Source organism: Pituophis catenifer, unplaced genomic scaffold (genome assembly GCF_029215685.1).
Source record: "Pituophis catenifer annectens isolate HBS135680 unplaced genomic scaffold, rPitCat1.0.hap2 SCAF_2, whole genome shotgun sequence".
NCBI classification, from domain to species: domain Eukaryota; kingdom Metazoa; phylum Chordata; class Lepidosauria; order Squamata; family Colubridae; genus Pituophis; species Pituophis catenifer.
This window is the reverse complement of record NW_027256882.1, coordinates 276092745-276118144: the sequence shown is the minus strand read 5'-3', so window position 1 is coordinate 276118144 and position 25400 is coordinate 276092745. Positions and strand designations below refer to the sequence as shown.

At 40.1% G+C, this 25400-nt stretch overlaps 1 protein-coding gene across 6 annotated transcripts in view; it reads left to right on the top strand.

Moving 5' to 3' along the window:
- Window positions 1–22600: 22600 nt before the first annotated feature.
- Window positions 22601–25400, top strand: part of SLC1A3 (solute carrier family 1 member 3) — a 48200-nt gene continuing 45400 nt past the window's right edge. For 4 of the 6 annotated variants that reach the window (XM_070935942.1, XM_070935946.1, XM_070935941.1 and 1 more), the window contains exon 1: window positions 22601–22781. In XM_070935942.1, the coding sequence (XP_070792043.1) occupies window positions 22601–22781 (181 nt within the window). The remainder of the gene's footprint in view (window positions 22782–25400) is intronic. The other 2 variants (XM_070935944.1, XM_070935943.1) reach the window with 2 other exon arrangements.

Sequence of the window (25400 nt, the reverse complement as noted above, 5' to 3'; positions counted from 1 at the left end):
TATACTCTTCACAAGGTTGATCCACTGGCTTCTGAAAAGACAGGATGGACCCAACCTCAGGTAAAGAAGGAACATCATACGGAAATGGTAATGAGAGTATTTCCAGAGAAGTTGCATCTAATGTGATGCACATATTCACACAATATCAAAAGCCAGTTCTTCAGGTTTTACAGAGCTTTTCTTTGTGAGTCATAAAGTGTATAATGGCTGATATAGGACTCAGGACTTACAAAGTGACAATACTTAAGTGAAGTTGGGCATCTTTGCAACAACATGTCTAGACTTAGTGGCTCCATCTCCAAATTCCTAAATTCAGGATTCCTAGATTTCTATCATGTGTATGATTTTCTAAGCCAACTGTAAATTATGTCAGCCACAGGTCCACCTGATAGTATTACACTATAAAATGGTATACTGTAATGTAAAATGTGAGGATATTTTTCTTTGGGGGTTAGCAGATTGTGACATATTGTGAATACGTTTTTGATAATAATAATAATAATAATAATAATAATAATAATAATAACAACAACAACAACAACAACAACAACAACAACAACAACAACAACACTTTCAAATACAGATGGATCATCATTTGGAACATAACACACCAGATATCACGGTGGTTGAGGGCCAAAGTGTACCAGGATATCGCTGTACCAGGAGACTCCAGAGTCGAAGAAAAAGATCTGGAAAAAAATCATGAAATATTGTGACCTGGCCATCGAAACTACACAGCTTTGGATGACACATGTAACAGTGATACCCATTATCATCGGTGCACTTGGTATTTTACAAAACACATCAAGAAATTGCAGCTTCCTGCAATAACACCAGCAGAATTGCAAAAAACTGTGCTACTCGGAACATCATATATTTTAAGAAGATACTTGGTTGATATCTAGGATGCTGGCTGCAACCCATATCAACCATTAGCAGCAGTCACTTGTATTTGTGACACATTTTTAAATGTTCAGTTGGAATAAAAGAGATAATAATAATAATAATAATAATAATAATAATAATAATAATAATAATATGTTGGCAGCAACCTGTATCAACCAGTAGTGCCAGTCAATGATATTTGTGATACATTTTTAAATGTTCAGTTGACTGAGTTTCATGTTTAATGAATAAAGAAGATCATCATCATCATCATCATCAAAAAGCAACAAGTTATGAAAAATGCAAAGTTTATTTGAGGGATATGTTGGCAAGTTATCAGAAAGGCAGCTCCATTTATAGTTTAATTTATTGAAAAAAATCTGTATCTAAAATATCTAATATTACAGTAATCAGTATTCAACTGGGGGGAGTAATATGTATATAGGTATTAGCTTTTTCTTTCTTTTTCAATGCATTTTTAAAATGTTTTACTTGTTTTGTGTTTTGTGGTTTTTGTTTTTTTTCTTTAATTTTTTGAAGTTTGAATCTTTTTTAATAAATTTAAAATTTGAATCAAAAAAAGAAAGAAAAAAAATCTTGTTTTCTGTTTTTATCATCAGTATTCTATTTCTACAATTAATATTGCTCTTTTCCAGGCGTAGTTCACTAATAATAATAATATCCATATTAATTCATTTTAACTCCTTTTTGTACTTTTCCAGAATAGGGCACTTATCATGTAGACCAGTGATGGCTAACCTTTTCCGGACTGAGTGCCCAAACCAGTGGTGAAATCTGAACTGGTTTACTACCGGTTTGCTGGCTGTGCATGCGCGCTGCACGCCAAACAGAGAACCGGTAGTTAAAAAAATGCCTAAAAAGTAAAAAAAAAAAAAAGTTCCGACGATCAGCTGAGTGACACACAATCTCCGGAACTTTTTTTTTTTACTTTTTAAAGCATTTTTAATTACCGGTTCCAGAGAACCAGTAGTAAAAAAATGCTAAAAAAGAATTTTAAAAAAGTTCCGATGATTGCGCGTCGCTCAACTGATCGTCGGAACTTTTTTTTTTTTTACATTTTTTACTACTGGTTTGGCGAACCAGTAGCATTTCACCCCTGGCCCAAACCCCCAAAATGCAATGTGTACCTGGCCCCTGCACGTGCACCGCCCCCCCCGGTGAGCTGAACTGGGGCGATGGCTCATGTGCCCACATGCATGCCAAAGGTTTGCCATCATGGATGTAGACTGATAAAATTAATATAAAAGATTGTCGCCAGTTGATGATTGAAGAATGAGGAATGGGTCTGAAGTTTCTCAGTGCAAATCATGGGGAGAGTCTCCTTTACATCTTAATAACGAGCCAGTTTATCACTCCAGAGTACCCAAACAAGGCCACCCATTGCCAAATTACCAAAGGCAATTCCAAAGCACTTTTGCCATCATATCTTATGATAGACCTGAATGAATAACAATGTGCCTAGAGCAGGGGTACCAAACTCAAGGCCCGTGGGCCAGATCCGGCCCACGTGGTACTTAGATCCAGCCCACAGAGGAGCCCTGGCAATAGTAAAGGAGCGGCCTGCGGTGCCTCTGCTAGCGAAAACATGGCCCTCCCTTGCTCCGTTTTTGCTGGCAGAGGGTTGCAGGAGGCCATCTGAGCCGAAAACGGAGTTCGGGAGCCCGTTTTCTCTGGCAGAGCACTTAGGCCATAGGTGCCCCTGACACAAGTGATGTCAAGCTGGCCATGCCCCCAAGGTCAAATATAACTCTGATGCGGCCTTCAATGAAATTGAGTTTGACACCCCTGGCCTGGAGAATCCACAGGGTTTGATAAAAAAAAAAAGAGTCAAGATGGCAGCTGCAACGAAGTGATCAAAGTTCTCCATTTTGTCTCAAATACTAAGCCAGCAGAGGTGCTGACAGGCCTGTCAAACCTTTTTGTCTTTTTTGACCATGCCCTGAGGCCATCCCTGATTGGCCTGACTTCCAAAGGCTATCCAGGTATTTAATCATGGCATATTATTTGAGGAGAAGGTGGTACAACATCCTGGACATTATATTTAATCAGTTCTGATATATTTTAAATCCAAAATTATTCTATTTGGATGAAGTTAACCATAGGTTTTAAGTCTTATTTTCCTCCATTTATATTTTGTTTTTGTATTTTTTTAACAAAACCAACACAATGCTGCTAAGAGAAAGAGACATTCCATATCAAAGCACCGGATTTGCTAGGAAACAATAAAGAGTAAGCAAGAAAGAACAGAGACTACCCATAGTCATAGCCCATTCATTTCAGAGATATTTGACTTGCTACCTTGTCTGCAAACAAAGAGAAGTTGTAGGAGTGCTAAAAAAGTGTTTTTAGTGGAGCAATCTCATACAATTGCATTCATTCTGTAAAAAATAGAGAAGGGTGAACATTCTACAATACGGAGGTTGAAATGTTCTTCTAAAATTTCAATTAAGCAAGATGGATATTATTCTGCAGCAAGAAACATGAATCCATTAAATTGGTAATTATTATTCTATGACCCACAATTTTTACAATAAAATGTAAATGTTACAGCTGTGGGTAGGAATTGGTCAAACAAGAGCAATTGAATGTAAACTGAAATATTTTTAATATTCAGTGAAAGCTTAGTGGCACAACAGTTGCAATGTTCCGTTGCAATACGAATGAAGCATGAGAAAGTCCTTGAATCTGAATGATCCAGAAGACATCCTCCAAAGGCTCTTGAAGAGTAGCTGGTCATATATTGATTGTATAAGTTCATGGAGATACGATACTCATGATCAGGGGTGCTAGTAAGCAGGTTCTGACAAGTTCTGGAGAACCGGTAGCGGAAATTTTGAGTAGTTTGGAGAACTGGCAAATACCACCTCTGGCTGGCCCCAGAGTGGGGTGGGAATGGAGATTTTGCAATATCCTTCCCCCAGAAGTGAGGAGGGAATGGGGATTTTGCAGTATCCTTTCCCTGGAGTGGGGTGGGAATGGAGATTTTGCAGTATCCTTCCCCTGCCATGCCCATCAAGCCACACCACGCCCACCAAGCCACGCCCACAGAACCAGTAGTAAAAAAAATTGAATTCCACCACTGCTCATGATACTTCATGGCCTACTGACCACAAAGACCAGTAGAGGGCATATGGACAATTAAAGAGATACTCTATGACCTCTCCACTGTCCCTGCACTTGGTTTTATGAGATTGATAATCTTGAAGTCACTTCTTTCTGCCTTTCTTCTCAGATGCTCTTTGATGCTCCTCCTGCTAGAACATTGTTAGACAATTATTAAGTATTGCCTATTCCTGTAAAGCATTTCCTGTAAATAAATCTCTCCTCTATGAAATAATTATAAAACCTTCTCCGCTACTCATTGCTCAAGGTGCATTTTCATTCTTAGGAACATTTACATATTCACCTATCCACCTAATCAGTGGTGGGTTTCAAAATTTTTTACTACTGGTTCTGTGGGTGTGGCTTGGTGGGAGTGGCATGGCTTGGTGGGCATGGCAGGGGAAGGATACTGTAAAATCTCCATTCCCACCCCACTCCAGGGGAAGGATACTGCAAAATCCCCATTTCCTCCCAATCAACTGGACTCAGGAAGCAGAGAATAGATGTGGGTGTGGCCAGTCAAGGTGGTATTTACCGGTTCTCCGAACTACTCAGAATTTCCACTACCGGTTCTCCAGAACTGGTCAGAACCTGCTGAAACCCACCTCTGCACCTAATCACATACCACACTGTTTTTCAATTTGGCAATAGACTTCTGGGAGTTGAAGTCCAAACATCTTCAAGTTGCCAAGTTTGAAAAATATTGACAAAGACAATGCTTTAAGGTCCAATATAAATACCATCAGAGCAGGAACTTGAAATACATTTAACAGCCTTAATAGAAGGACCCACCCACTCCTCTCCACTCCCACCCCTAGCTTACTTCATTCTGAAATAAACAAACCAAGCACACTATCGTAAGCGAGGATCTATAAGTACATTCAGTCCAGGCACCAAATATATCAAATGTGCTCATTATTAATCCTGTCTGTAGATTAATGCAGAATATACCCAGCATGCATAACAGAAAGGCCTACAGATGATGTGAAGTGCCCATAAGCAATGACCTATTTACACAGCTGTCCTTCTGCTGAATGAGAATAGAGTTATTTTACTAAAAGATAAATCATAGTGGAATTTCTCATGCTGTTTTTAAACACCATTGTGCATCCTGGCCAGAGGGATCTCGGTGGGAACAAATTCATGAAGATTTGCTAAGGGGGGAGCCCTTTCATTGTCTCATAGTAAATGTGCCAGGATGAGCAAATGGTTTTAAGAACTGCAGTACTTTGAAAATGTTATGTGGAAGGGGGGGCAGCACTCTGCCAGCCGAAAATGGGTCGCATGGCCCATTTTTGGGCCACTTTTGGCCTGTTTTCGGCCTTTCCGGGGCCCGTTTTTCAGTCTGTTTTCGGCCTGTTTTTTGGTCCATTTTGGGGCTCATTTTTCAGCCCAGTTTAAGCCAGCAGAGTCCTGCAGGAGGCCATGGAGGGTGAAAACGAGGTCCAGGGAGGGGGGCGCATGCAGCCCGTTTTAGCCGCCAGAGGCACCATGGACCAGTCCCTTCATATTTCCAGTTTGACACCCCTGATATAAGTTCTTCTCTTTGAGCAGATATACCTCCAGGGTTACTTCCAATTCTATTATTCTGTCAAAATCTACCTATGTGGTTGCTGAGAGCCAACAGGGACTTGATGCAACATAATCAATCACTATTCCCAGATTTGCACTTTTCCAAATTTTGTAATGCAATTTGCAGTTCCTTCAAAGAACTCTTTCAAGACATCCAAGGTCCCTTCCAACTCTGTTATTCTGCATTGTAAACGATTTCTATATTTATTTAAATAATAATCTACTACAACTACACACAAAAAAACCCATATGGTATTCTGCATAAAGCTTATAGAAGACAAAAGTAGACAGCATTAGCTATTTCCACAAGAAGCAAAGTTCCCCTTTTCCAAAAGGCAATATAAGGTGGTTGCTTCAACTAGTGGATCTGTGATGCCATAAATAATAAATAAATATATAAATATATATTACAAACTATTCTAAAATATTCTAATTACAAGTGGGAGATGGCTGGAAGGGCCTATTACTCGCGCAGTGGCCAAATTGATAAATGGCATATAAAGGTAGAGATCTCTGAAATGGTAGTTTAATATTCGGACGATGTCAGCAGATGGCTGACGAAAGCTTAGTAAAATAAAATTTTAATTATTTTAAAATTTTAAGTTCCGGAGCTCGCAGGATGTCTGCTTCTTTCTTTAATAAATATATAACTAAGTAAGTAAGTAAGTAAGTAAGTAAGTAAGTAAGTAAGTAAGTAAGTAAGTAAGTTAGTAAGTACGTACCGTATTTTTTGGAATATAAGACACACTTTTTTCCCTTCTAAAAAAGGCTGAAAATTTGGGTGCGTCTTATACTCCGAATGTAACCTGCGCACGGTGCCTAAAATGGATAACCGGAACAGCTGCTGCCTTCTCTTACCCCTTCTGTGCTTCTGGAGTTCCCTCATCAGCTGTGCTTTTGAAACTGTTTTTCAGCCCCAACCTCAAAACCAGCAAGCGAACTAATGTGCTGAAGCTGACCAGGCTAAAGACTAGCCAGATGAATATCTGGTAGGCAGAATTTTTTTTTCCTAATTTCCTCCCCAAAAACTAAGGTGCGTCTTATACTCTGGTGCGTCTTATATTCCGAAAAATACGATAAATAAGTAGGGGTCCCAAAAATGTGGGTTGCCACAAAGAATCCCAGGTAGTAGAAAGGTACAATGTATAAGAAGCCTTTCTGTGCAAAGCTTGTAGAAATAATGGAATCTAATTTTATTGTTTTTCACAATTAAATTTGCATGGGATGTCAGTCCAGTAAATTTTGCTACAATAATTATCTCCATCTCTCATTCCACTGTTCTTATTGATACTGAACTTTGGAGGCATATGGAGACTTTGTGTATCTATAGCCTACAAATAAGAAATAAGGAAGTATTGTGATTGTCCAAGTGATAATCCATTTGTAAAATAAATGCAATACATTATTTGGGGAATCCAAATTCAAATGTATATAGCAGTGATGGCTAACCTTTTTGCCAAAAGCGGGGGGAGCGGTGGGGGTTGTGGGTGCATGTGCCCACATCCATAATTCAATGCACCCCGCCCTCCCGCACATGCGCACATGACCCCCCCACACTTCCCCCAGCTTTTGGCACACGATGGCACGGTGGACTCAGTAGGCCCATTTTCCCCCTCCCCAGGCTCCAGAGGCTTTCTAGGAGCCTGGGGAGGGCAAAAACAGCCTTCCCCATCCCCCCAGAGGCCTTCCAGAGGCCGGAAACAGCCAGTTTCCCGTCTTCCGGTGGAAGCAGAAGGTCTGAAAAATCAGTTGGCCGGTGCGCGCATGCGCGCTGGAGCTGAGCTAGGGCAACACTTGCGTGCCCACCAATATGGCTCCGCATGCCACCTGTGGCACCCATGCCATAGGTTCGCCATCACGGGTATATAGGAATTCTTGCTTCAGCATGGAAATGTCCTTAGATGACAATTAAGTAGATTGCTATGAATTGCTATCCCAAAGTGAGCTATCTGTTGAGGATGGCTTTGCTCAGAGACTTGAGAAAGCAAAGGAAAGGAAACCTACGGAAGGATGGAACACTTGGAGACAAGCCATAGAAAATTATATAATCCTTTTAATCGGGGTGGGTTCTACTTACCTTTACTACTGGTTCGCGCAGACTGCTGATGGCGACATCCAGGGTGGAAGGCGGGGCCTCCCGCCAGGGGCAACCACCACTGCTTTTAATTTTTTTTTAATTTTTATTGAAAATTATTAAAAAATACAAAAGAAAAATATAGCAATATGGATAGGATTAACATAATACATATAGAGTTTAGAACATCAAACTTTCACCTGATAATAGCACAAACCTCCATTAAGGCAAAATCATCAAATTAAAAGGCGTGTCCAAGAGAAAGAATTCCCAACTACCATACAATATTCCTATAAATATTTACCCACAATCATATTGAGATTATTAGTTTACATTCTTCTTAAGGTTTCTTTCTTGCAGCCAAGCATACCACCGGTCCCAATTCATATACAGCCCTGATTCTTGTCTATCTCGCAAGAGACCGGTAAGTTTGTCTGCCTCTGCACAGGCCATGATCTTTGCGATTAACATAGCCTCCGATGGTATATTTTTGGATTTCCATTCTTAAGCGAACAAAATCCTGGCTGCAATAATGATGTGGAGAGCAAGATACCAATTAAATTTAATTAAATTATCTGGTTCCATGCCTAATAAAAACGTTTCTGGGTTCAATTTTATCCTACACCCTATGATTTCAAAAATCCATTTTTGGATTCTATCCCAATATTCTCCTGCTCGGGGACAGGTCCACCAAATATGAAAATAAGTTCCCACTGCTTTTAATGTTCTAATGATGTGGTTGGGAAGACCAGGGGAAGTCCAGGGAGATACAAAAGGAAAAATAATAGTCACTTCTAAGTAACTAGAATTGTCCCAGATGACCCACTCATGCCAGGGTGATGTCGGGACATGATGTTGCCATGTCCTGACTGCATATCTTTACATAATATGACAACTTTGTTTATGTGTTTACAGCAATCCATAATGACTAATCAGCTTGGCCAGTCCAGCATTGCTATATACTATACAATAGAAGCAAGTTTGTCATGGGTGACTCCTCACCACAATCTTCCAACCTGTCACTTCCCCCAAGTGCTTGACCCATTGCACAACTTTTCTGCCAGTGTCAGGGCCAAAAAAAATGTTCCTTGGAAATGGAAGTAGATGCATGAATGATATGCAATCCAGTATAACCATACAAAGTCTTTCCTTAAGTAGCAGGACTTCTGGAGCCAACAGACAAAATAAATAGAACATAAATTTGATACTGATGTCTATATGAAGGGAATTAATGAGGGGGGAAAAAAGCACTTTGGCTGTGGCTGTTATCTTCCCTATACCAGGCATGAGGCCAGGTGGAACAAAAGAGAGAGAGATGGATTAGGATAGAGTGGGTGGTGTAGAACCCTGGTTGACAATCAGCCGGCTGACTCACTCAAGAACTGGTCTAGTGTGGAGGAAATGCTTGGATCTCCCCTAGCAACTGCTCATTCCTCCCCTATAGAGTCCCATCGCAAAGTTAATGAAACTGAATTGCTGTTGAAAAGAAAGAAAGAGAAACCCAAAGTGAGAAGAATGGCTGCTTTCAACGAAGGACTTCCCAGTGTACGGAGTGGAGTGAGTCCGGAATACAGCTGAATGGGATGGACTCCCAGAACATTTGACAACAGATCACAAGTTTTCGGCAAACACTGGGTGGTAGGCAGACCTCTTTTTTCCCACTACACTGCCTATCAGAGTCTATTTTAGGATGTCTGTCTTATTATTCATAGAGACAGAGGTGTAGTACATTAAATTAAACTAAGAATTATTTAGTGCTTCACTCCTTAAGGCTGGATATTACCACATCAAGAAGATCTGACTAAGAATCTTAATTCCTTTGACTAAGAATCTTCATTCAATGTAAATTGTCTCTTCCCAAATGGAGCAGCTGCTGCTTCTTCTCCTTCTCCTTCTCCTTCTCCTTCTCCTTCTCCTTCTCCTTCTCCTTCTCTTCCTAATTAATTCACATGCAGGTCTTTCTATCTTGTCTTGTAATGCCGAGCATGTATCTGTCCATGGCTCTTTGCACCACTTGTAGATGAGGTTAGTGTCCACGTTTCACAGTTGGCCAAGCTATATGGAGTGGTCTACTACATCTAATTCTTCTCCAGATAATTTTTTTCTTTCTTTGGTGAATTTATTAACCATAGCTGGCTCTTTTTTAGGTTTATTTTTTAAACCAAATCAGGGGTGAAATGTTCCTGGTTCGGACCGGATCGCCTAATCCGGTAGCGATGGAGGTGGGTGGTTTGGAGAACCGATAGCAAAAATCCCTGCTCTCCCCCTCCCATGCCCAGCTGAGCTGCACAATCATCAGAGGCTTTTTTTTAACTTTTAAAAGCATTTTTTCTACAACCTCTTTGGCCAAAAAAATGCTTTTTTAAAAAAAAAGCCTCTGATGATCGCGCAGCTCAGCGGGAATCGTCAAAGGCTTTTAAAAGCATTTTTAAAAATGCTTTTAAAAGCCTCTGATGATCCCAGCTGAGTTGCCTGATCAGCAGAGGCTTTTTTTCTTTTAAAAGCCTCTGATGATCCAAGCTGAGTTGCCTGATCGTCAGAGGCATTTAAAAGAAAAAAAGTCATTGCCAATCAGGTAACTCAGCTGGGATTGTCAGAGCCTTTTGAAAGCATTTTTTTACAACTTCTTCGCCGAAGAGGTTGTAGAAAAAATGGTTTTAAAAGTAAAATAAAAAATAAAAAAATTTGGCCACGCCCACCCATTACCCCCCCCCCCCGCCACCAAGCCACGCCCACAGAACCGGTAGTAACAAATTTTAGATTTCACCACTGAGTCAAATAACCTCTCTTTCAAACCAGCGGGCCTCTCCATCCAAAATGTGGACTTTGCTATCTTCAAAAGAGTAGCGTTTTGAAGACAGAGAGGACCACTGGTTTGAAAGAGGGGTCAAAGAGGTCACAACACAGTCCTTTCAACAGTTCCAAGAAGGCTCCACGCCCATTTGGACTACTCAGGTGACCCTGATGATGACATACATAAACCTCCAGGTGGCCTCAATGACTCTCTAAAAGAATGACCAGATGTCTGCAAGGAGTATAAATTCTTCCATTCCCCACCATCCAGCCAGAGCTGAAGAAGCTTCTTGGATGAGAAGTGAAATGTCTTCAAAGAAAAACAAGAAAGTCCAGTTGCCCCTTGAAAAAGCACTTTTGGGACAACATTGACCTGGATGACTGAGAATCTCCATAGAGATGGTTGATAGTCTCTGGTTGTCTATAATGGTCTAGTTTTCAATATACCTAACACAAAAGGCTGCAATTAAGAGCTACTCATGTTAATCAAATCAAATTAAATATCTTTATTACACTCTTTGACCAACATAGTTAAATATACTTAAAGAAAATGTGTACAAAGTATGGCTACCTAGCAATGAGGAAAACAGTATTTTATTTTCATTTTATGTAGCCGCCTTTAAGAATCTTTGTGAAATCTCAACCTGAAAACTCTATTTTCTATAGTCTCCTAGTAACTCAGCAATAAAAACATTTTCCACATATCCTTCTTTTTTTTTTCTTCTTATCAAGCCATCAGATTTAGGATAGAAAATTAATTCTCACCATTATGCGATCATTCCATACCAACGTGCCTCATTCATATTTGCCAAGAATCAATCTAATATACTGTTGAATTTTGCAGAAAATCCCCATCAAAAATGGAATGGTTGGAAACCGTCCTTAGCATTCTAAACTTGAAGCTGCATTTTCCCTCGCTAAAAATTTACATAGTTTTTCAGAGCCTGTTTCTTTCCCACAATAGACAATACAGTATCCGAATCTCCTGCCAAGGATATGTCCAAATGCTAATCAGTGGCTATAACAGTCATTACTATAAGAACAATTTTGAATTATGAACATTCTTAAATTACAACTACGGAGAATTGGATGTTTCTTAATGGCTGTGATTAATGATTGTACAATTATAAATATGAATGTTTTATAAATCATGCCACCATTAGCTACTTAATTGAATATTATTACTTGTGTTTAGTTTTAGTTATTTGTCTCCTTTGCATTTACAACACTGTATATTTGTTGATGGGTGGTGTGGTGGCTCAGTGGTTAAGACACGGGACTTCTGAGTTGGAAAGCCAGCAGCCCAGGTTCAATACCCTAGGGCAGGGGTGGGCAACTGTGGCCCCTTTACAACCTGTGGACAACTCCCAGAATCCTGAGACAGCTTCTCAGGAATTCTGGGAGTTGAAGTCCACAGGTTGTAAAAGAGCCACATTTGCCCACCTCTGCCCTAGGGCAGTGATGGCAAATCTTTTTTTCCTTGGGTGCCGAAAGCAACATAGCGCGCATGTACCGACACCCATAATGCAATGCTCCCCTGCAGGCCCCGCCCCCGTGCATGTGTGTGCAAGACGCCCCTGCGCTCCCCCACCCCCTGCGCATGTGTGCGTGTCGCCTCTGCGCTCCCCCTGTCCCCGCACCTGCACATGCGACCCCCGTTTTGGTGCTAGCAGGTCTCCCTGAAGCCTCCTGGAACCAAAAACAGGGGGTGGAAGGGGCGCGCCGCACCCCCCATTTTTGTGCTAGCAGGCCTACCTGAAGCATCCTGGAACCAAAAATGGGGATGGAGGGGCACGCCCCCCCCCGGGGCACGCCACAGGAGGCGCACGGGCATGCGCGGTGGAGCTGACCTGAGCGTCGGCTCACGTGCCCACAGAGATGGCTCCGTGTGCCACCTGTGGTATGCGTGCCATAGGTTTGCCATCATGGCCCTAGGGCCATGCAATGGGGTGAGCTCCTGTTCTTGTCTTAGCTCCTGCCAATCTAGAAGTTCAAAAGCATGCAAATGCAAGTAGATAAATAGGTACCACTATGGTGGGAAGGTAACAGCACTCTATGATGTCATGCTGACCACATGATCACAGAAATGTCATTGGACAGCGCTGGCTCAATGGTCTTGAAATTGAGATGAGCACTGCCCTCTGTAGTTGGCAAGGACTAGTGGAATGCAATCTGCAGGGACTCCCCGTTATATTTGCTTATGAAAAACCAACAGAACTGGTTTAAATTCGCTAACCCAAATTCACAGCTGGAAAAATAAAGATAATCAATGGAAATGTTTAACCCTTTCATCTCTAGAGCCTGGTATGAAACCTGTAGATTCTTTGCTAATTTCAGATTGTTGAAGACATAGTCTGGATCTGAAAATATGTAAATAATTAAAATCTGCAGGATTTGTGTTGATATGAACATAGGTAGCCCTTAACTTACGACCACAATTGAGCCCAAAATTTCTTTTGTTAAACAAGACAGTTGTTAAGTGAGTTTCACTCCATTTTACAAACTTTCTTGCCACAGTTGTTAAGTGAATCACTGCAGTTGTTAAGTGAATAACACGGTTCTTAAGTGAATCTGCAATTGTCATAAATATGCCAGGCATCTTAGTTTTGATCATCTGACCATGGGGATACTGTGAATGTGAAAGACGATCATAAGTCACTTTTTCCAGTGCCTTTGTAATTTCAAACAGTTGCTAAACGAATGTTGTAAATTGAGGACTACCTGTATAACATAAATGTATACATAGTTGTGGAAGAATTATCTTCCTCAGCTGTGGAAAGTTTTGAGCTTGTTAAACTTTCTTTGTGCCTTCAAGTTAATTTTGACTTCAAGCAACTGTCTGGACTTGTCTGTACAGTTTTCTTGGTATAGTTGTTCAGAAGTAGTTTGCTATTGCCTGCTTTCTAGGGCTTGGAGAGAGTAACTTTGTGCAGGACTAGAATTCCCAGTCTCCTAGATTCTAGCCGGATGCCTTAATCACTACAAGAAGCTGGCTCTCTATTTGACTTTATCTTTATTTGTTATTCATATGTAGCATGCTGGATTTCAATTTTTTTTTACTACCGGTTCTGTGGGTGTGGCTTTGTGGGCATGGCATGGCTTTGTGGGCATGGCTTGGTGGTGTGACAGGGGAAGGATACTGGATCCATTCCCACCCCACTCCAGTCAGCTGGGACTCAGGAGGCAGAGAATAGATGGGGGCGGGGCCAGTCAGAGGTGGTATTTACCGGTTCTCTGAACTACTCTAAATTTCCGCTACCAGTTCTCCGGAATTGGTCAGAACCTGCTGAAACCCATCTCTGATATGTAGTCCCAAATCCTGAAATTATGCAAACTAATAAAAGCAATTATTCAATCAAGTCATCTTTGCAAGAACTGGATTTCAAGTTGATTACCAAACCAACAGGAACCAATTTTCTAAAGGCCTTTGACAAGACTACTATATCCAAAGTGGATCATGGAATCCAGTTTTTCTCTATTTTGTTATATCCCCAGAAGATTCAGAGTTAAAATGATAAGATGTTGTTTATTGATATTTTACTATATGCTATACTACGCTATACTATACTACACTATATCACAGGGACGCGGTGGCTCAGTGGCTAAGACACTGAGCTTATTGATTGAAAGGTCGGCAGCGGTTCGAATCCCTAGTGCTGCGTAATGGGGTGAGCTCCCGTTACTTGTCCCAGCTTCTGCCAACCTAGCAATTTGAAAGCACATAAAAAATGCAAGTAGAAAAATAGAGACCACCTTTGCTGGGAAGGTAACAGTGTTCCGTGCGCCTTTGGCATTTAGACATGCCAGCCCCATGACCACAGAGATGTCTTTGGACAGCACTGGCTCTTTGGCTTTGAAACAGAGATGAGCACTGTCCCCTACCCACTCTAAAATTTTATTTGCATGTAAATAAGAATTATGAGAAGTGAATGTCTGAATGAGCTGAATATTTTTTAATTAGAAAAAAAAACTTGTAAAACCCTAGTTTTCCATGCAGATTGAACCTTATTAAGAATGGAGATACAAACATTAAAGCAACAACATGCTGTTTCAGATTATTCAAATGTTCAGAGTTATTTAGGAATTCAGTTCTTTAAAAGCTCAGGTCAAAATATCTTCCAAATGTACAATTCTGGTGAATTTACACAATCATTTATAATAAGTAAAATATGCATATGATTTATCTTTAATTTAGTTGTGATCATGTTTCCTTGTGTATACCTTCCTCATGTGGTCACAGATGCAATCTAAAGATAATCTTGTATTTCCATATTACTGAGAAATAATAATATATGCCTCCTCTTCAGGCCCCTGTTCATCGTAACATCGTAATACTTTTAGTAAAGTATTAGAAATGCAATATTGAAAAAGAAAACAAAAATCTAACATTTGTCAATTGTACAATAATTGTACGAATTCATTCTGATTTTCTTCCATGCAGACATTGAATCATCCTTATTTTCTGTATTTGTCAACTAAAAGTATTTTTTAAACACTCACAACAAAAATAAATGCAAAAAACAAGGAAAGTGGAACAATTTCCACTTCAACATGTTTAAACATTATCGCCAAGACTTAGTTCTGGGCTGAAGTTTTGTGCCGGCATTTTTTCTCATTGTCATCAGACCAAATTTATTTATTTACATATATTTACAGTATTTCTACAGCTGCTCATTTCAGTCTAGATGACTCCCAATAATACAGTCTTAAAAACATGAACCAATAAACAATACAACTAAGCCAAGGCTCCTAAAAGCTATAATGCAATCAAACTACACTAACAACGTGTCCCAACAATATTGAGCTGTATTTCAAGATTAGTATTCAATCACTTGCCTTTATCCTGAGATATTTGCCCAAAATACACAGTGTAGATTGCATATATCTCCAACGTGCAAAGTTTACCTGTACATATGCTTCCTTGTTGTTGTCAGTAGCCTGCTTGTACCTCCTAGCTGTTGGTTTGCAAAGTATACCTCTACACAAATTTCCTTGTAATTGCTAGTAATATCACCCAGTTGTTGTTTGCAAGGAAGATGCTAAATTACAGATCCTAACATGTATAAAGTAGTGTAAGCATGTTTGGAATAGAATTGGACATTGGTAATGCTTGCAGTATGCTGGCTAAAATATGCCAAAATTGATTATAGATAGTTCTTGACTTATGACCAATTACTAAATCAACTAAATAAGTTGAGGACTAGCTGTAATTTTGTCCTTGCTGTTTACAGAGCATATGACATGAGGAATAGATGTGAAAATATACAAGACTTGCTTATGATGATGTTAGAAGTGGGTTTCTCAAGTATGTGAATGTATGGTATATGTACTTTTCAATTTAAAAATTGCCATGTTTTGGCTGAGAACCCCTATTGTGAGGAATCTGGATCTGAAAATCAAAGTGGTGGTGGTGGTGGTGGTGGTGGTGGTGGTGGTGGTGGTGGTGGTGGTGATGATGATGATGATATTCCTTCAGTTATGTCTGATTCTTGGCAATTGACCAAAGTTCTTGTGTTGATAATGACAGTGAGTGATGGCAATGCATATATAAATGGCAAAAATTCAGTACAAGTAGTTGAATGTATATACGTTGGTAGAATATTAATAAACATTGGGACAATGGATAAAAAATGAAGGTGTGCAAATTTATTTATTTATTTATTTATTTATTTATTTATTTATTTATTTATTTATTTATTTATTATTATTACTGTAATGGTCTCTACATGGGGCTCCCCGTGAGAAGCACCCGGAGGCTCCAACTGGTACAGAATGCGGCCACGTGGGGATTATGGGAGCGATGGGGCGCTCCCATGTGACACCCCTCCTGCGCAAGCTGCACTGGCTTCCAGTGGTCTTCCGGGTGCGCTTCAAGGTGTTGGTTACCACCTTTAAAGCGCTCCACGGCTTAGGGCCTGGGTACTTACGAGACCGCCTTCTGCCACCGATAGCCTCCCACCAGCCAGTACGCTCCCACAGAGAGGGACTCCTCAGGGTGCCATCAGCCAGACAATGTCGGCTGGCGACTCCCAGGGGGAGGGCCTTCTCTGTGGCAGCACCTGTCCTCTGGAACGACCTGCCCCCGGAGATACGTAGGATCCCTGATCTCCGTGCTTTTCGCTGTGCCCTTAAAACTTTTTTATTTCATCAAGCCGGGCTGGCTTAACCCCCCCCCCCACTTAGATATTTTTAATTGTTAATTGATTTTAGTTGGAGTGTTTTAAATTTATTGGGCCAAAATTTGTTTAATTCTTTTTTTAAATTTTTTAAAATTAAATTAAATTAAAATTTTTTATGTGATGTTTTTATTCTTGGCTATTCACTGCCCTGAGTCCAGTGGGAGAAGGGCGGTATAAAAATCTAATAAAAAAAAAGTGACTCTGGATGGTTTACATCATAAAAACATTAAAGCCTTTCTCTTCCTCTATCACAATTTCTTGCTTACTTTCAAAATATGCAATGCTTAGGACATCCCACCATTCTAAAAAGAGGGTCCCAAAAAAAGAAAACTTGGAGTTCCCGTTTCGGAATCCAGTTTATCTGAACTGCTAGGCAAAAAAACCAACAAAAAACAATCATACATCACAAGTTGGAGGAAAGGCCCACACAATAGGTTCACGGTTATTACGTCTTTTGTAATCCTTCTCCCAATATTACTCAGCATGCAGACTGAGCCAGCCTGTAGGTGGGCTAGTTATTGGCAGGATGAATGTCTTATGCCAAGTCAAATTTGAAGCTGTAACTCAAAACATTATTGCCATTTTTAACATTCTAGTTGCATGAGATTTCACTCTGTCCCTCCCAGTTCCTGGTCAATTCCTTGCTCCCCAAAAGGGCTTTGTCTCAGTAAATTTAGGTCAGTTAATACAAACAGGCAATGCATGGGTTTCACAGTTCTCCAGGTAAAGAAGCAAAGGTTTCACACCAGTGCCAGGAGGAACCTTCCTCTACTTTTGAGTTTTAAGAGTGCAAAACCTGAATCAGAAAATATGAAAACAAAAAAAGGTGGAATTAAAAAATATTTTTTTTAAATGCACCTTTGGGATCCTAGTAAATGGATATTATAGTGGGAGAAGTTCAGGCATCTATTTTCCCTCATTATCTTCCAGGACTTTGACAGTAAAAGTTTAATAGGATTTCAAGTTGTCCCAAAAGTGCTTTTTTTCCCCAAAGAGGCAACTGGACTTTCTGGTTTTTCTTTGTTTTTTTTTAAATTTGTTTTATTACATTTTTACAATTAAACAATCATTATTCAACTCTTGTGCATTATTGTGACCATTTACATATCATCACACTAGCATTCACCTATACTCTAGATATTTGTACTAAATCTACTTTCTATTATTTTCCTTTTTTTTCTATTTTCAATCCAATTATACCATTTCTCCCATATTACGTAAAAATCCGAGTCCATCAAATCCTTTCAATTCAAGGGTCATTTTGTCCATCTCGGCACGACCCATTATCTTTTTAATTATTAAATCTTCAGAGGATATATTTGAGCTTCTCCAACATTGTGCGAAGGCCAATCTTGCCGCAGATTCTGGTTTTTCTTTGAAGACGTTTCGCTTCTCAGCTGAAGAAACTTCTTGGATGAGAAGCGAAACCTCTTCAAAGAAAAACCAGAAAGTCCAGTTGCCTCTTGGGGGGTGGAGGGGCAGGTACATTTGGGACACCCATGACTTGGATGTCTGAGAATCTCCATAGACAGGATTTCAAGTTATTTCTGAAAGGCAAAAGATTTATACGATCTGAAGAGAAACCAGAGTATGGCTCAATGAAATGTTGGGGCAACATATACAATTGCGTCCTGAAGTATTTTTATTAGGGATAAGACCTGAAAATGTTAATAGAACGGCATGGTTCCTGCTGCTGCATATAACAACAGCTGCAAGATTGGCATGGGCCCAATACTGGAAGATGGATGTCAGCCCACCCGAACAAGTAGTAATTCAGAAAACAATGAATTGTGCGGAATCAGATCGGCTTACTGTTACTGAAAGGACTGGGGGGACACAGATTATTATATAATCATCTGTACGCTGATGATACTAAGCTGTACATCTCCACCCCAGACCACCCCAACGATGCCCTTGATGTGATGTCTCGCTGCCTGGAGGCCATGCGGGTCTGGATGGGGAGGAATAGGCTCAGACTCAACCCTTCCAAGACCGAGTGGCTGTGGCTTCCAGCGTCCCGATATAGTCAGCAGGTGCCATCGCTGACTATTGGGGGTGAATCTTTGCCCCCCCAAAGAGAGGGCTCACAATCTGGGTGTCCTCCTGGACGCACGGCTGTCTTTGAAGAGCATATGACAGCCGTGGCCAGGGGAGTCTTTTATCAGGTTTGCCTGATTCGCCAGTTGCAGCCCTTTCTGGACCGGGACGCCTTGCACACGGTCACTCACGCCCTTGTCACCTCCTGGCTGGACTATTATAATGCTCTCTACATGGGGCTCCCCTTGAAGAGCACTCAGAGGCTCCAACTGGTCCAGAATGCGGCCGCGCAGATGGTTATGGGCGCAACTCGTTGTGTCCACGTGACACCCCTCCTGCACGAGCTACACTGGCTCCCAGTGGTCTTCCGGGTGCGATTCAAGGTGTTGGTCACCACCTTTAAAGCGCTCCATGGCATAGGACCCGGATACCTTCGAGACCGACTTCTGCCACCAATAGCCTCCCACCGGCTAGTTCGCTCCCACAGAGAGGGTCTCCTCAGGGTGCCATCGGCCAAGTTATGTCGGCTGGTGACACCCAGGGGGAGGGCCTTCTCTGTGGGAGCCCCAGCCCTGTGGAATGAACTGCCCCTGGAAGTCCGTAAGATCTCCGACCTCCGGGTATTTCGCTGTACACTCAAGACCCTGTTGTTCCACCAGGCCGGGCTATCAACATAATAATTTTAAATTGGGTGTTTTAAATTTCTGGGGTTTTAAATTGAGCCGAATTATTTAATAATTTTAAATTATTTTAATTGATGTTTGTTTTGTGCTTTTAATAGGCTGTACACCGCCCTGAGTCCTTCGGGAGAAGGGCGGTATAGAAATAAAATTATTCTTATTCTTCTTATTCTTATATATCTTGGAATCAATGGTATAATTGGATGTCAAATCGAGCTATAAACAGAGATATTGGATAAGCATGTCAATTGGTATATGTAATAGACTTTTGTACGTTACCCTATATATGTAACGGGACAAGTTTATTTCCTTCTCGCGTTGTGATGTAGACCGCTATAGATTTAATGTTTGTTGGATGTATAAGATAAAATAAATTTTTTAAAAAAAGTTATTTCTGAAAGGTTTAAAAGATAGAGAGAGAGAGAGAGAGAGAGAGAGAGAGAGAGAGAGAGAGAGAGAGAGAGAGAGAATAAGTTTTGTCTTGCCTGTTATCTGGTTTTTAAATTTTTTGTATTTATGTATTTTATTGTTGGCTGTTCACCGCCCTGAGTCCTTCGGGAGTAGGGCGGTATACAAATCAAATAAACCTAAACCTAAACCTGTAAAGAAAAAGGAAGAATTATCTCAGGTCAAGTTCAATCTTTTCTAGCTATTGCTCCTCTCAAGTGTTGAGAAGCTGAAGAGGTCAAGTTCTCAAGAAGCTCCCAAAACATTTGTTAGGGAGAATAATGGGCCAATCTCAAGACATGTCACAGCCCTGTCCAGAGAGCTTTGGAGTCTAAAGAAGGAAGGACGCGCGTGCAGCCTTCCCTTCTGTTCCCTAAAGAGGGTAGATAATGCTGGGAGAATCCAGCTACAGATGAACGGGATTCTCGCCTGCCACGTCCAGCCAGAAGCAGCGGACGGTGCGTGCCTCGCCTTGGCCATCCTCGCCGCATCGGCTGAATTGACCAAGTGGGCTAAAGAGGGAGGGGGGGCGAGGAGGAGAAAGAAAGCCGCCCGCTTCCAGGGTACCAACGCTCATCAATATTCCCAAAGCTCAACTTTCACCGCCCCCCACATCTCTTCCCGAACACACGTTTTACTGTTCTGCGTGTGCCTTTCATTCCCCCCCCTCCCGTCCCCAAACTTGGCTTGGTAGACTCCTCCCCTTTCCTTAACTCGCTGCGATTTGCCAGCGGAGTACACGCTTTTTTCCTAACTTCGTCTCCCTTTACTTTATTGTCAACACACCAAACCCCCCTTTTTATCGCATTGGTATCTTCTGGGGAACCTTACCTTTGCCCATTTGCCCCTCGGAGGACTCCAATTTTGAAAAGGTGGGTGCGTTTATTAATTTCCAATTCTGTGCGTTCCTTTCTTCGCTTTTCTTCCTTTTTTTCCCCCCTTTCATCCCTACACCCCCCCCCCCCACTTGCCCGGTTGGATGCGAGCGCACCTTGGCGTTGACTCGTTTCCCTTCCTCGGGATTTAAAAGAAAATGAGAAGGAAGGTGGGAAGAGAACTTTTAATGCTCTGGATCTGGGATGTGGAAAAAGATTGAATATCTGGTTTGGTTTGGTTTGGTTGTTTGGGGTTTTTTTTTAAGCAAGTGTTTATGACGCTTTATGCGAAAATTGTATTTTTGTACAAGGATGGATGGGCAGTGGGATTTTCCCGCCTGCCATCTGAAGTGGGTAGAAATAAATATTTAGTCACACAGGCAAAACAAAAGGATCTGATTTTTATCTTTTATTAAAATTCTGTCGTTTTCAGGAGTTTGAGAGAGAGAGAGAGGGGAAAAGAAAGAAAGAACAGGATTGTTGAGGGAAGAATGAAGTTCCAAATGCATAACTGTTCTGTTTCTGATCTGTTAGAATATTACGGAAGGAGGCTTATTAGCAGTAATAAGTTATTATTAGTAATAAGTTATTGGCAGTAATTTTCAACTGCTTGGAACCCCCGGCACAATATTGAATATATAGCAATAGTTCTATATCTATATTGGCTTGAGGGGAAATTCTACATCTTTTATTGTTATACACTTAAGAATTAGGAAATAAGACAAAAGTCTTATATCTAGTACATCTTATATCTTATATCTGGTACACTAGAAACAAATCTGTGACACACCTGCCACTGAACCATTGAACCGTAATTAAAGAGGAATCTGTAACTGTGAAAGTGGATTTGATTTAAATCAATGAGTTTTTTAAAAAAATCTGCAGGCACTGCATTGGGTGTGTGACGTGTGAGATTTGGTTGATTGTGATTTACAATAAAGATGCAGCCTCCCTTATAAACACTTGTACTAATATTGCCCTGAGCCTTCAGAGCCTTCCTGAGCCTTCGGAGCTGCCCTGAGTCTTCGGAGAGGGGCGGCATACAAATTGAATTAATAATACTGCAACTTTAAATTCTTAGTTGCCCTGTTAGTAAAGTAACTACAGCGTGCATCTGAGACAGGAATGCATCTCAGAACATTCTTCTGAAGTAGCTGAACATGTCAGGTGTGATATATGCCAAATAATCTCAATGGATCATTAGAAACAACGTTAAAAACCTAGCATAACTACTGCAACATTGGCCTTTTCTAAGATTGTATTGCGTTAAATTAAATTTCATTGACCTTTCAGAGAGTGATAACTATATGCTTAAATTTCACGCACATGAGGCCTTGATGATACAGTGTTTTAGACACATTTGGGGGTATTACTGTAGAATACAATTTTGGGATGAAAAGGACCAGGATCGTTTAACTTTTCTTTTAGCCCACATGTATTAATGAGAATTATTCCTTTCTTCTGTGATTCAATGTAAAATGGGCATATATTGTCAATATCATTTTTCCAGATTCATCATGATAAGCTCACTGTTGTTTGATTTTGATTTCCATCCATACTAAGTTAATGTCATAATAATTCTGGATTTTTTAAAAATGTTGAAGCTAAATTTGCAAGTCAATAATATGTCATTTTTGGCTTTTTTTTGATGGCTAGTTATTAAAAAGTTAACTGCTAATAAGTATGAACTTGCTCACTGATATCTATATTTTAAATAATCTATTTTTAAGAATGTTATTACAGAACATGATTTTTCTTTTAAAAAATGTAGCTAATTATAGATTAAACTCACATTCTTTTTATTTTTTCTCTGTAGGTCTTATCTCTGGTCAAAAATATTTTTTTTAATTTAATTTTTTTTGTCCCTTGTTATTACTGGGAAGATTTTTAAGAACACAGAAAAGGGAGATTTTTTAAAAAATTCCTGAGACAGAAATGACTAAAGTTAACGGTGAAGACACAAGATCGGGGAATAGGATGGAGCGCTTCCAGCAAGGAGTCCGGAAACGTACTCTTATGGCAAAAAAGAAGGTTCAAAACATCACAAAGGAAAATGTTAAAGGTTACTTACTGAGAAATTTTTTTGTGCTTTTCACTGTCATTGCAGTCATTGTGGGTGAGTAATTTGATCAAGACCAGAATCTTGAAAATTTTGTTTGGACAATGTTATTGCTGTTCATTTCCCTTCCCTGCTGAGAACACATTGTTGCTCCAAAATTTTTTAGTCTGATCCTTTATGTTGGGTAAGCCGTAAAGAAATATTTTCCCCTTTTAGAGTTGTAGTTCTGCCTGCCCTTATATATCCCATCAGTTTAGCTCTAAAGGGACCCAATTGAAAAGAAATTACTTCAGCTGTTTAAAGCATCCAATTTTTAAATAATTCCTAAATTAGGCATTCATTGCAGTATCTCTTGATATTTGTTAGAAATAAAAGAAAATCATCTACAGTCTTAGCCCACTCCCTATTTATTTTCCATCATTTCCAAGCTATAAATAATTAGACACATTAAAGGTCATAATATCACTTAATTCTGATCAATGCCAAACCATAGGATAAGAATTTCAACTAAAACATTTAGTTCTCTTTCTCTTTTTTATCAGAGTTGAACTCGTGCCTTCAACGTCATGTTTCACATATTCTACTCGTGTCATTCAATCATTGATGGGAGATTTTACCTGGCAAAAATAAAATAAGGGGATTTAGTTCCATATTGTTTGTAAAGTGGATTACTGTAGGGCAATGTTGGCAAAGATTTAATATTTTGAATATTTCTTAGTTCAGAAGGATAAAGGTTGGTTTGGGAAGAATCCTTGCTCCTAGGGACTTTATAGCAACCTAAATCCAAAGACTTGGTGTAATTTGTTCTGTGTGTCAAGAACATAGGTTTGTGTTTTCAATGCATTGGATTTTCTATTTGTTGGTTTGCAAATGCTTTGATTTTTCTAAAAAAATTTTTTTGACAAGGGTAAGATAGACATTGAGATGATGATGATGATGATGACGATGATGATGAGTTTTCCCTTCAACAGATGAATAGTTGGCATCTTTTTTCATTCAGGATTGCATGCATTCAACTCGCGTTGAGCACAGCTAAAGAGCTTCTTGAACTTTAGTCATTGGGCTTTGCTTTGCAAAAGAAAGTATTTTTATAAGAAGAAAAAAATAAACCAAGTGAAGGAAAGTATTTGAATCAACAAAAATAATTTCTATGATGTATAGTCATAATCTTTATTTTATTTAAAGGGAGTATCAGGTACTTAGATAACATTAAAAACAAGGAAAGAATGTTTGCTTATTGTAATCAAAGGAACTAAGTTAGTTTGCTTCATAATCCCCTGTATGAAAAGGACTTTAGAACTATTTCCCTAAAGATTTACAGGAAGAGAAACCATTTTGGGGAGATATTCAAAACATAATGGTACAGGTCCCAAAGGTGTTTTTTTAAGAGGCAACTGGACTTTCTGTTTTTTCTTTGAAGACGTTTCGCTTCTCATCCATGAAGCTTCATCCAAGAAGCTGAAGAAACTTCTTGGATGAGAAGTGAAACGTCTTCAAAGAAAAAACCAGAAAGTCCAGTTGCCTCTTGAAAAAAACACCTTTGGGACAACCAAGACCTGGATGACTGAGAACCTCCATAGACAGAAGTTGGTACAGGGTTTCAAAATCATTTTCCAGGATCTCCTAGTATTTTTATCTTTTGCTTAACCTTACATTGTTGCAGATTTTTATAGTTTGTTGGGATCTGAATGCCCTCTGTATAAACTCCACTGAAAAGAATGGGAACATGCAAGAGAATGGTCATCTTGTGTATGTTACATTCCTTTCATGTGGATGTACGATCTAGGTGTAGTACAGCAGAAACTGGGAAGTTCACCTAACCACATCACTTCCAATTGCAGACAGTGGAAGTGGATCTGACAAAAAATGAGGCATCCAATTATTACTCATAATGATTAGTAAGTAAGCAAGCGCAGTCTTAAGTAAAAGCTTTTCTTTGTATCTTTATCATTTTACCAATATGACTCCCAAGAGGAGACTTATTTTGTGGAGTCTTAATCTGCTATTTCTAAAAGCAATCCAGGAATAAATCACATGCTCTCAATGGGATTTATTTCCAAGTGGACATATATATTACTCCATGCATGGGAAATATATTCAGTTCTAGAAATGATCAGAAAGCCTCTGTTTTATTCTTTGACTCAATATTTAATAAGCACTCATTACATTTCAATTTTAAGAGCGGATTTCTTATGGCAAGGGATTGATTAGGCTTAGAACTATGCTGAATGTAATGCCTTTAGATCCTTCTCTAAATATAATTAATGGGCAATGATTCCTTGATTATATTGAAACATAATTCTAAGGACCCATTGTTGTGAAACAATTATGGAAATAATTCCAAAGAACTATTTTGCTGTGTAACTTGAATTGATTGCAAAACCCTATTTCAGTGATGGCTAACCTTTTTGCCATCACGTGCCAAAAGCGGAAGGAGTACAGGGGGGTTGTGCGCGAGTGTGCCCACCCCACACCCATAATTCTATGTGCCCCGCCCCCATGCATGTGTGCGTGACACCCCCCCACTCACCCCCGTGTGCTTCCCTCACTTTTGGATGTGATGGCACGGCGGGCCCGGTAGACCCGTTTTTTCGCCCTCCCCAGGCTCCAGAGCCTTTCTAGGAGCCTGGGGAGGGTGAAAAATGGCCTTCTCCACCTCCCTGGAGGCCCTCTGGA